Source organism: Peromyscus californicus, unplaced genomic scaffold, assembly GCF_007827085.1.
Source record: "Peromyscus californicus insignis strain IS unplaced genomic scaffold, ASM782708v3 Scaffold_22__1_contigs__length_63687245, whole genome shotgun sequence".
Classification (NCBI taxonomy): Eukaryota; Metazoa; Chordata; class Mammalia; order Rodentia; family Cricetidae; genus Peromyscus; species Peromyscus californicus.
This window is the reverse complement of record NW_026294525.1, coordinates 61,090,227-61,102,701: the sequence shown is the minus strand read 5'-3', so window position 1 is coordinate 61,102,701 and position 12,475 is coordinate 61,090,227. Positions and strand designations below refer to the sequence as shown.

The window sequence follows — 12,475 nt, the reverse complement described above, 5'->3', positions numbered from 1 at the left end:
TTGTTAGGTCGGTCCTGGGACATTATTCAGTTCTTTACCTCCAGAAGAGAGGGGATGTTTATTCACCTGCTGCGCGCTGGGCGTCTTACAGCAATCCAGGAAGAGGGAGACCATTAGTGTTGATGTCAGGTTGACATGCACTGGCCTGTGTGGTAAAGGCAGCAGTTCCCAGGGACCTGGCCTCAGGCTGTGTCCTTAGGAAGCCTGAGCTGGCCTCGTGCCATTCTTCTCCGTCGCCTGCCGCTTGCTCACAGGACGAATTTGCACCCAGAGCTGACGGGTTTCTCTTTCCACCTGTAACGCTTGTGAGGATGCTCTCTGATCTTGTCCTGGAGGCTGCCTCTGAGTTTTGAATAAGCTGCCATGTGTATCTGAGTTTATATGGTGTCAAATGGATGCATGTATTTGGGTAACCACAATGTTTGAGTTTAAGTTAGTTGCTTTTTAACACGGGGTCTCGTGTATTCCAGTCTGGCCTCAGACTCCCTTGTGTAGCTAAGGATGGCCTTGAACTCTTGATCCTCTGGCATCCAGCTCCCCAGTGCTGGGATTACAGGTGTGTACCACCCATGGCAGGTTCATGTGGTGAGGGAGATAGAACCTATCATTGCATGCATGCTAGCCAAGTACTCTCTCAACTGTGCCATGTCCTCGGCCCTAATGTTTTTGAAAGAATGAAGTCCCACTTAAGGCCCCTTCCAGATTCTTGAGAAGGGATCCAGGGGCCAGTAAGATGGTTCAGTCGGTAGAGGCCCTTGCTTCCAAGCCCGACAACTGGAGTTTGATCCCCTGGACCCACATGATGGAAGGAGAAAACAAACTCTCATAAACTGTTCTCTGACCTGCACATGCACGCTGTGACACCATATACACAGATACGCACATACATACACGGATACACACACACACAGATGACACACACACAGTCTCCTCTCTCTCTCTCTCTCTCTCTCTCTCTCACACACACACACACACACACACACACACACACACACACACACACACACACACAAAATAAATAACTGCAGTTAGGAAAACAAGAAACGAAGGGGGCCTTCTTGTGTCTGCTCATCACCTCTTCTCCCTGCTCTACTTAAGATTTCTGACCCCGGGAAAGTCTTGCAAGTGCTCCAGGATCACGCTGTGAAGACAGTGACTATGGCTCCGCATCGCTCATCTTCCACAACCTCTCAGGCTTTGCATCTGTGTGACTATGATCAAGTCTGGCAGAATATTTATAGCAACACCAGGCTCTACCAGGTAGGACGGGAACCCATGGTCTGTTTGCCCTTTCCTCCCTTTGGCCCCGTGTGCCACCTTTAGGAATTCACCTTCTGCCTCAAAGCTCTCTTATCTACGCAGGTTAATTGTCACAATCAGAAAGAGGAGCATACAGATGTCCACTGTATCCCCCTCATTCTACCTGCCATAGCCTTCCACAGATCCACACCGGCAAGGCTGCAAGTCCTGTGCTGACTAGAGCTGAGAACCCAGCAATGGAACCCTTGTGTGTTGTTGTGGGACTGTGTAACAGCATGGACTGCTATGGGAAGCACCAAAAAATAAGAAGAGAATTGGCATAGACCATGAAAAGAGGGCATATGTGGGTGAAAAAGTACAGTGAAGTGTGGAGTTAAAAGCCCAGAGATCAGAGCAGGAGCCAGGAACTCAGACCACCTGATCTTACCACTTGCTGCCATCCTTCCCCTGAGAGAGAGACCTTCTTCCTGTGTCCTGTCTTTTTGTTACCTTTCTGTTCTGCCTTCTCATTGGCTCTAAACCCAACCACATGACTTCCTCATCACTGTCTGTCTATACAGACCTCTAGGTCTCTATGGTTGGAACTGAGATTAAAAGTTTGGGTCACCTTGCTTTGGCTATGTCCTTGACCACAGAGACTCTGCCTGCCATGTGAGAGGATTAAGGGCGTGTGCCATCACCACCTGACTACCACTTATGGCTCGCTGTGACTTCTGATCTCCAGGCAACTTTATTAACATACAAATAAAATCACATTTCAGCACAAATAAAATATCACCATAGTAAAGAGAAGCCACGCTTTTGATGCAGAAGGAAAGCCAGGTTATGAAAGCCCATAACACCAGACTAAAGAGTCCGGTGTCCTGTAAGCTCGGAGTGGTCTACGCAGAAGGGTATTTTAGGAGGATTCGTGTGGCAGCAGCATGTGAGTTAGATTGAAGGGGGAAGAGATCAAATTCAGGGAAGCCAGTAGGTGGCTTTTTTTTTTTTTTTTTTTTTTTTTCTGAGAAAGGCATGAAGCTGAGCTGTGAGAGGAAGTTTCTGCACACAGCATTAGCGGCCATTTGTCTTGACCTTGGTGCCATATGCTTTTGCAACTAGAATTTGCTATTGTTGTTTTGTGACCTATTAGCTTGCTTTGGATGGGAAGACCCAACTGTGTTCATAGTCCGAAAGGAAAGGTTGCTAGAAAAAAAAAAGGAGATGAAAGAAAGGAAGTGGGAAGTGGGTGAGCTGGGGGGAACAAGGGGGGAGGGCGTGAAGAAACAGCCAGAGGGGTGACCCCGAGAAAGGGATATGGTGTCACGTCCCGTCCCCCCCCCCCCCCCCCCCCCCCCCGGAGGTGAGTACAAGGTTAGGATGCAGGCACTTGTGACTGGTCCCTGCTGGGGGCGAGAGAGGGATGTTTGCATTCTCCAGAAAGTTAGAGGACCCATGAGGAGCTCTATGGTGACACCTGCAGGACCATCAGGGAGAGCCGCACAGCTAACAGCCCCTGGAGCTCCTTTGGTATAATTCTGTTGCTTGAACTTCTAAAGTGAACTGTAGAGGGATGGAAAATCATAGAAAACTAAAGGAGTGGGGAAGTGGAGAAGGCTGGCGGACATCCTGGACATCTACATTCCAGGCTGTAGAAAGTGGGACCCGAAGGGTTCTGGTGAGCTCTCAAGCGTTTAGAAGCAAACACAAACACAACACGTGCGCGCGCGCACACACACACACACACACACACACACACACACGTGCACTTTGGCGTCATTTTTAATCTGCCGATTGCAGATCTAGAGAACCCAATGAGAAACGAGTTGGCCCCAGAGGTCAGCAGTAGACGTGGCATGTCAGCCCAGGTCTCCCCGGCCCCCAGATTCCTCCGTGGCACACCCAGCTATCAGTATGCGCTTTCCTCAGCTGGCATCTTGCCAGTGCCGAGGGCTGACGTTGCCGTTTTGTCCTGTGGTATATATGTCACTGTGGAGAGGAAAGAATACCAACAAGGGGACATTAAAAGTTCCTGAGTCTTCTGCTTCCTCACCAAACAGACAGGGCAGAGGGTGGAGGAGAAGGCAGAAGAGACTGGGCATTCAGCCCAGGGTGCCTCTGAGCCTCGGCTTCATGGGTGCTGGACAGTTTACCCCAGAGGCCAATGACTCGCCCTGTACCTGAGATTTCAGGAATTAACATCCGAGGGCCTGGATGTGGTGACGGATGTGATGACGCACTCCCGTCATCCTGGCACTTGGGAGATGGAGGCGGGAAGACAGATGTTTTGGGGTCATCCTCTCTACACAGCAAGTTTAAAGCTGTTCTGGGCTTTGTGAGATCCTGTCTAAAAATAAAAAGAGAAAAAAGAAAAAAAAAGGAAAAGAAAAACTAAACACACAGAAAACCTGAAGCGCATGATGACAAATTTGTTTTCTCACTGGCTCAGAAAGCAGAAAGAGCTACCGTTCAGGGGCCTAATGGTTTAAAAGAGGCAGGTAAGAGCGAGAGAGGGACTGGGAGACCGGTGGAGTTAGATGTTTGAAAATGTGCCCAAGAGTGAGGTCTAGGTGCCACTGGGCTGCAACGGACTGGGGATAGGAGTGCTGGTGGCACTTGAGGCCAAAGGGGACTCCATGGGACCGTGTGGCGGCAAGCAGAGGGCTCACGGTGAGAGCTAATGGTGGCATGGCTAGGTGTCTGGTGAGAACTAAGGGTGGCATGGCTAGGTGTCTGGTGAGAACTAAGGGTGGCATGGCTAGGTGTCTGGCAGCAGAAAGCCTAAGTCAAGGCAGCTATGTGGGAAGCTGTGTTGGAAATGAAAGTGCGGGAGGGAGGCTCTCGCTGGCCTTTGCTGGGCCAGAGGAGAGGAGAAACTCACAGGTTTACCTCAGCTCTGCTCCTTCCCTGGGAGGGGGCTGTGGGGGGAGGGGAAGTCAGGTGGGATGGGGTGCTGTCTTCTCTCATCACAGCTGTGATGAAGGCAGTCTTCCCAGTGTTAAAAAGAAAGGGAGGGAGGAAGCCAGGCACTGTGACTCACACCTATAATCCCAGAATAAGGCAGGAGGTTTGCCAAGAGTTCCAGGGCAGCCTGGAGTACAGAGTGAGACACTGTCTTAAGGGAAATGGGAGGGGGAGTAAGGGGGAGGGAGAGAGAGTAAGGGGGAGGGAGAGGGAGGGAGGGGAGGAAGGAAGGGAAATACTTCCTCTGGTTATTTGCTGACTTATGGATGTTATTCTTGGAATTGGCCAAAGACACAAACATAACCACTGTGTTTTCAAGTTGATTTATGGTGCATAGATCATAAAGAGGCTTAGAATACTCATAAATGTTCAGATTCCAGGGTTGGAGCTGGAGACAGATAACACACACACATCACTCTACATATTAGCCTGCCTGCCTGTTCCCTCCCTCCCTCCCTCCCATCCTCTCTACCTTCAGCAAGTTTCCCCACGCCTGGAACTGTGCTGGGCTCCAGGAACGGATCATACTCAGCCCTTGCTCCCGGGAGGCAGCACACAGAAAATGAATAAACATGGACATGCAAGTGTGTCTCTGACCTGTGAGCACCAAGAGGAAAACTATGGGGCAGAAAACAACGTTGTGGGGGGACATACTGGGCCCAGCGCCATCTAGGATGGGGTGTGTGCGAGCTAAGACCTGAGTGTGAAGAAGAGCCAGGCACACAAACTGCCTGGAAAAGAGCTTTCCGAGCAGGCTGGAAGACAGCACTGAGAAAAGAAATCCTGAGTCAACAACCAACTTTTTTTTATGCTGAATTTTCCCATGAGTCATAATTTGTGACCTCTGCAAGTATTGCTGTCACTTTATGCAGACTCAAGACCCGCACGGACTCACATTGCCGTTCTGAATGTCGAGTAGCAGTCAGGTGAAATCAGGATTGGGTAAACAGAGGCACCTGGGAGGGGCCCTGGAATGTGGGCATGGACCTGAGGCTTGCTTGGGTGGTGTTCTGCAAGCATGCAGCTGTGGAGCTCCTGTTAGCGCCTGTGTGCGGGGTCAGCACCCAGACTCGAGCTGCCACTTGCCAGCTAAGAGCCAGGGCAAGCATCTTTCTCAAGGGTGCTCCGCACAGAGGAAGGCCGATCTGGGCGCCTTGGCCGCTGTGAGAGAACGCAGTCGTTAGTTAATTGTAGCGCAGCCTTGGAGGGAAAGCTGTTTGTCAGTGAAGCTTCCTTTAGGGTTTTCATTTTTTAATAAAACGATTTTTTATTATTTATTTACTTATTTATTTTGGTTTTTCAAGACAGGGTTTCTCTGTGTAGCTTTTTGCCTGTTCTGGATCTCGCTCTGTAGACCAGGCTGGCCTTGAACTCACAAAGATCCGCCTGCCTCTGCCTCCTGAGTGCTGAGATTAAAGGCGTGTGCCACCACCGCCTGGCAATTTTTTACAGTTCGAGGCTTACAGAAAAGCTGCAAAGGGTTCTCCTGTCACTCCTATGTTACGTTATCACGGTGCATCTGTCGACCGAGGACCAACCCTGGTGCACACTGTCAGCTCAGCCAAGTGCAGGCAGATTTCGCCCACTTTCCCCGGGAATGCCCCTCTCTGCTGCAGCCTTTTTCCGGTGCCCCTTTTCTGTTTAGTTGATCTGCCAGGGCTCATCTGCCTTCCATAGCGTCCCAGTCTTTCCTTGTTTATCACGACCTCCACAGTCTTTCCAGGTTCTGGCCAGGCACATTGTAGAGGGACTCTTAATGGGAGCTTGTTTCCCTCATGACCACAGTATATGTTTGTGTGTGTGGGGGGTGATCTCATGGCCACTGTGTATGTGTGTGTGTGTGTGTGTGTGTGTGTGTGTGTGTGTGTGTGTGTGTGTGTGTGTGTTTGAGGGGGGGTAATCTCATGGCCACTGTGGGGGGGGGTTGGGGGGGAGTAATCTCACGACCACAGTGTGTTGGGGGGAATGAGGGGGAGTAATCTCATGGCCACTCTGTACGTGTGTGTACGGGTGTGGGTTTGAGGAAGCAGAATGCTCTTGGAGCTTGTCAGCAGCACAAGTCACCACAAATTCAGAAGCCATGTTAATTTTGTCCACTTCGTTAACTTTGGGGCATCTGCCAGGCTTCCTCACTGTAGGCACCATTTCTTTCTTAAAATAATTTTTAATGAGTTTTTTGTTTGTTTTGGTTTTGGTTTTTCATTTGAGACCAGTTTTCACCCTGTAACCCTGACTGTCCTGAACTCTCTGTATAGACCAGGCTGACCTTGAACTCACAGAGATGCATCCTAAGTGCTGGGATTAAAGGTGTGGGCCACCATGCTCTGCAATAAACTCTTATCCTTCTAGAACATTCGAACATAAGTGAGAAGCTAAATTTCTTCTGACTGCCCCACCCCTATGCTCAGCCCCCATCTCTATGACATGTCATTACTGCTTCCATCCATATGAATACATCTGTTAAAATACATACAGGAGAGTTTTGTGTTCGGATTTCCTTTCCTATTTAAATAACATGTCATTCCCTGTGAATATCTTTCTGTAACTTGATTTTTCTATGTGATAATATATCTGGAAAATCTGTCTCTACTGCTCTCTCTCTCTCTCTCTCTCTCTCTCTCTCTCTCTCTCTCTCTCTCTGTGTGTGTGTGTGTGTGTGTGTGTGTGTGTGTGTGTGTGTGTGTGTGTGTATACACACATGCACATTGGAGGCTAGAGGCCAATGCCAAGTGTCTCCCTCGACCTCTATCCACCCTATTTTTGGGGACAGGATCTCTCACTGAACCTGGAGCTCACTGATTGGCTAGGCTGACTGGCCAGCAAGCCCCAGAGATCCTCCTGCCTCCACCCCCGAGTGCTGAGATGACAGGCCTGTGTCACAGACTTTACACAGGGACTGAGGACTGAGCATGTATTTCCACGTTTGTGCAGCAAGCCTTCTGAGCCATCTCCCTGTTCTCTCTGCTGTTCTTTTTAATAGTGTGCCTTTCTGTTATATGCTACAGGTTACATGGCCACCCACGAATAGCTCTAGCCAAATCTTCTCTTGTTAAAAACCAGGTCTAGGAACTAGAAAGACATAAGGTACTTGCCGAGGGAGCTGAAGGTCCAAGTCGGGTGTACTGGCTGGTCTTGTGTCAACTTGACACAAGCTAGTCATCGGACAGGAGGGAATGCTGTCGTTGAGGAAACGCCTCCTTGAGATCCAGCTGTAAGGCATTTTCTCAATTAGTGATCAGTGGGGGAGGGTCCAGCCCATTGTGGGAGGTGCCATCCCTGAGCTGGTGGTCCTGGGTTCTATAAGAAATCAGGCTGAGCAAACCATGGGAAGCAAGCCAGTAAGCAGCACCCCTCCATGGTTTCTATATCAGCTCCTACCTTCAGGTTCCTGCCCTGTTTGAGTTTCTGTCCTGACTTCCTTTGTTGATGAACAGTGATGTGGAAATGTGATAAATAAACCCAAGTTGCTTTTGGTCATGGTGTTTGGTTGCAGCAATAGAAACCCTAACTAAGACATTGGGCGTGGTGTACAGATTTGACATCCCAGCACTGGGAGCTGGATCAGCCAGGATTCTGGGATTTGCTGGCCAGTCAGTCTAACCAATCAATGAGCTCTGAGTGCCAGTGCGAGACCCCCAAAAACAAGATGGACCGCTCCTGAAGAGTAACATTCAAGGTTGATCTCGGATCTCTACACACATATGACCCAGCCCCATGTGTCACACACACACACACACACACACACACACACACACACACACACACACACACACACACGAGAGAGAGAGAGAGAGAGAGAGAGAGAGAATACAACTCAAAGGTCCAAGCATATGTGGTCTTGAAAAATGTTTTATCAAGTATTTTTTTGTAAAGTGAACCATGTAAAAGACAAGAAATGGGATGGGTTTTATACAAAAGATGTCAATAAAACATTTATCTGGTAAAAACAGTTACAGTTACTTGGTCATTTACTGTAGAAACCTAGATTTTCATATGCTGGTTAGAATTAAGACACTTTTACTGACACACCTACTGTGTTGGATCATGACATTTACTTTATGATGACCTGTGATTTTGTTAGTAACACAAATGTTTGAACTAACACTATTTTTTGATAGCATGAAAATGTGAAGGATGATGGTCTCTCGGTGGAACCCAGCAACGACAACATTGCAAAAATACATCTCAGCCAAAGTTCTGATGGATCTCTCAAGCAGAAACCAGGGACAGGGTAATTACATCTGAACATTGGTGATTCATGGAAATGGATTTAAAACTGTGAGGAAAACTGAGTGACTGATGAGTGTGTTGTTTACATGTTATCTCAAAAACATTTGAAGTCGAAAGGAAAGCAGAGCTATTCACATGGGTCAGATATCTGAATTCATGTTTCTCCCCAGGACTGTGTCTTTCAAAAGGGTAATTGCTTAGTGAAATGACTTTTTATATTTATGCATATGAAGCAATTATTTTCCTTCCAGAGTAGCTATTGAAAATCCCCTTCAGTTCAGTCACAGACGCCATGGGATGTGCGGATTTTCTGAACTGTCTTGAGGTGAGATGTGCTCATACGATGTCTTCTGTGTGCTAAAGATACAACTATGCTGTGACCCTCCAGCTGCTGGGCTTGAGTGATGAGACGGAGCCTGACCGGAATCCTGTCCTGCTGAGAGGGGCCTACTTATCTTTCCTGTGTCTGCGCCACCTGCACATCCGGGAGCTACAGGTGTGGGCACGAAGGCATGCCTGGCTTCATTCCTGGAGATGCCTGATTGTCTAGAATATGGGGGTTCCTGCCTTTAATAGCAATGCACTCATTCTTTGATTTTTGTTTAGTTTTTCCTGACAGGGTTTCTCTGTGAAGCAGCTCTGGCTGTCCTGGAACTCATTATGTAGCCCAGGCTGGCCTCAAACTCACAAAGATCCACCTGCCTCTGCCTCCCCAGTGTTGGGATTAAAGGCATGTGCCACCACTGCCCAGCAACTCTTTGATTGAGTGTGTGTGTGTGTATGTGAAATCTGTCCCTTCCAGGGATGGTACCTTCCTTTTTACACAGTAGAGCTGCCCCCTTCAAGTCCCCATCAAGTTCTGCTCTGTAGGGCAAAGCACAGGGCGGTGTCCTGATTCTACTCTCCCTCTGTTCCAGCGCGCCTGTCTGGGAGTTCTTAACTACTTCAGATCCGTGGAGCGAACTTTGACAATTAACACTTCAGGCCTTACCTTGGTTTCAGGGAACCTGGTCCCCACCATGGGAGATAATTCTTGGATAAATATGTCAAAAGGAGGCTTGGGCACCTCGCAAGGCCTAGGTGCTCACCACTATATCCATGGGACACCTGCTGAGCACAAGGTGAGCTATTCGGCTGAGGTTTTATGCCCTGATTAGTATGTCTTCCAAACTATCTTTTCTTAGCATTACAATCAGTTAACACAGGGAAGTAACAGGTGGGGAGTCATGTTAAGCTAAATAAACCTGACTGAGAATAACCATTTAGAAGTGGGAGCTGGGGGATGGGGACCAGCAGACAAGAGAGGGCAACGAGGGCCATATAAAAATGCTGAGCAGGGGTACCTGAGTGTGGTGACTCTGCTGTAAGCTGAGCAGGGGTACCCGAGTGAGGTGACTGCTGTAATCACAGCGTGTGGGAAGCTGAGCAGGGGTACCTGAGTGTGGTGACTGCTGTAATCTCAGTGTGTGGGAAGCTGAGCAGGGGTACCCAAGTGAGGTGACTGCTGTAATCACAGCGTGTGGGAAGCTGAGCAGGGGTACCTAAGTGAGGTGACTGCTGTAATCACAGCGTGTGGGAAGCTGAGCAGGGGTACCTGAGTGTGGTGACTGCTGTAATCACAGCGTGTGGGAAGCTGAGCAGGGGTACCTGAGTGAAGTGACTGCTGTAATCACAGCGTGTAGGAAGCTGATCAGGGGTACCCGAGTGAGGTGACTGCTGTAATCACAGCGTGTGGGAAGCTGAGCAGGGGTACCTGAGTGAGGTGACTGCTGTAATCACAGTGTGTGGGAAGCTGAGCAGGGGTACTCGAGTGTGGTGACTCTGCTGTAATCACAGCATGGGAAGCTGAGCAGGGGTACCCGAGTGAGGTGACTCTGCTGTAATCTCAGTGTGTGGGAAGCTGAGCAGGGGTACCTGAGTGAAGTGACTGCTGTAATCACAGTGTGTGGGAAGCTGAGCAGGGGTACCTGAGTGAGGTGACTCTGCTGTAATCACAGTGTGTGGGAAGCTGAGCAGGGGTACCCGAGTGTGGTGACTCTGCTGTAAGCTGAGCAGGGTTATCTGAGTGTGGTGACTCTACTGTAATCACAGTGTGTGGGAAGCTGAGCAGGGGTACCCGAGTGTGGTGACTTTGCTGTAATCACAGCATGGGAAGCTGAGCAGGGGTACCTGAGTTTTAGATCCACTTGAGCCGTGTGTGCATTGAGACCCTGTCTCAAAGCTAAGCTAATAAACGCACCCTGACAGTGACCGCGTGAGCTCAGGAGAGCAGGAGAGCAGAGTGCTCTGGAGCCAATCGGGAAGGAAAGAGTTGACCCACAGGGTAGTTGGTTCCATAGGGAGCAGAATGTGAGAAGTCCTTCCCTCTCCTGGCCTGAGTCTCACATGTTCTCACAAAATCCCTACAAGACTCTCTCTGGCAATGGGACACACACCCTTTTGTTTTCAAGTCTTTTAAAACAATGCTAGACTAAGCCAAATGTGGTGATGCATGAGTATAATCCTAGCACCTGCTGAGGTCCAGGTAGAAATATCTGGAGTTCAGGGTCATCTTCCCCCACGTGGCTGGGGGCCAGACCTGGCTACAGGAGACTTTCTGATCCCTCTTTCCCAAAGGATACTAGATTAAGCCAGGCACAGTGTTTCATACACAGCCAGTAGTACGAGTACTCCAGAGGTGAGGATCACGGAGCCCATCCTGGGTTGTATGGTGGGACTGTCTTGAAAAAGAAGAATTCAAAGGCCAGCAAGATGGCTTGTTGGGTAAAGGTGCTTGCTTTCAAGAAATTATGACCTGAGTATAATCCCTAGGGCTAAAATGGTGGTAGGAAAAACTGACTCCTGTAAGTTGACCTCTGACCTCCATACTTGTGATATGTATATGTGCATTTACACACTCTCTGTGGTATGAGCATACACGCACATACAGTACATAAATGTTTTTAAAATGAATTAAAATTTTTAAGGAGAATGAAAGTAGATGGACAAATGTAAAAAGTGGAACCTACTTGGCTTCAGACAAGTCATACTCTGGACTGTGGCCAATGACATAAGCCTGCCGCACCTCTGAGACAGGGAATTTTGTTAACTGCTGCGTCATGTGGACAGAGCGTAGACGGCTCTCTCTGGGCATAGGAGCATAATGAGAGCAATGTGCATAACTTAAAATGTCCTACATTTAAACACGCTACATTTAAAACGGGAAGAAACATGTGGAATTAATTTTAATACAGTTCATGTAACCCCATGTACAAGATACATTATTCTCGCGTGTAATCAATATTAAAAATCGTTGGTGGGATAGGACACATACTTTCATTTGAATTCTTTAGAACCTGGCACATATCATCTGCAGAAAGCGTGTTGGCTTGAGGCGACCGTGTTGGACAGTGCAGCTCTGGATATTGGGGAATATTTTCTTTTCCTCACCCAGTCCCTTAGAGTCTTCCACTCAGTATCCAGGACAACATTCTCCTCCTCCTTCACCAGACTCCAGCTTCTGCTCTGATCACCTCATTCCTCAGCTTCCTTCCTCCTCTGAGCTCAATCACAGGCCCGATTGGCCACTCCTTCATGGACCCACGGAAGAGGCTCAACACTCACTTCCAACAGACACAAGTGTGTCTTTCTCTTTCCTATGTTGATCCTACCACAGCTTCGATGACAGATACTGTAGTTGAATTTTCCTTTGGGCCGTCAGCTCACAAATAATGACATGGAGACTTATTAATTATGAAAGCTTAGGCTTGTTCCTAACTAGCTCTTATGACTTAGATCAACCCATTTATATTAATCTACGGTCTGTCACGTGGTGTTACCTCTCTTCTGTCTTGCGCCTCCTGTTTCCTCTCTGTGTCTCCTGCGTGCCTCGATTCCTCCTCTTCTTCCTCTCTCTCCCCGGAAGTCCTGCCTATAACTCACTCCAGCCTAGCTGTTGGCTGTTCAGCTTTTTATTACACCAATCACAGCGATACACCTCACACAGTGTACACATATCCCACAACAAGATACTATGCTAATAGAGTTTTAAAAACTGTCCTTA

The 12,475-nt window shown here is 48.5% G+C and overlaps 1 protein-coding gene across 1 annotated transcript in view; it reads left to right on the top strand.

The window, feature by feature from the left end:
* The window catches only part of LOC128118689 (uncharacterized), a 193,972-nt gene that overhangs the window by 47,776 nt on the left and 133,721 nt on the right, over window positions 1-12,475 (top strand). The window contains 4 exon segments of the mRNA XM_052751515.1: window positions 1,099-1,260; window positions 8,322-8,434; window positions 8,797-8,929; window positions 9,351-9,554. Coding sequence (XP_052607475.1) covers window positions 1,099-1,260; window positions 8,322-8,434; window positions 8,797-8,929; window positions 9,351-9,554 — 612 coding nt within the window.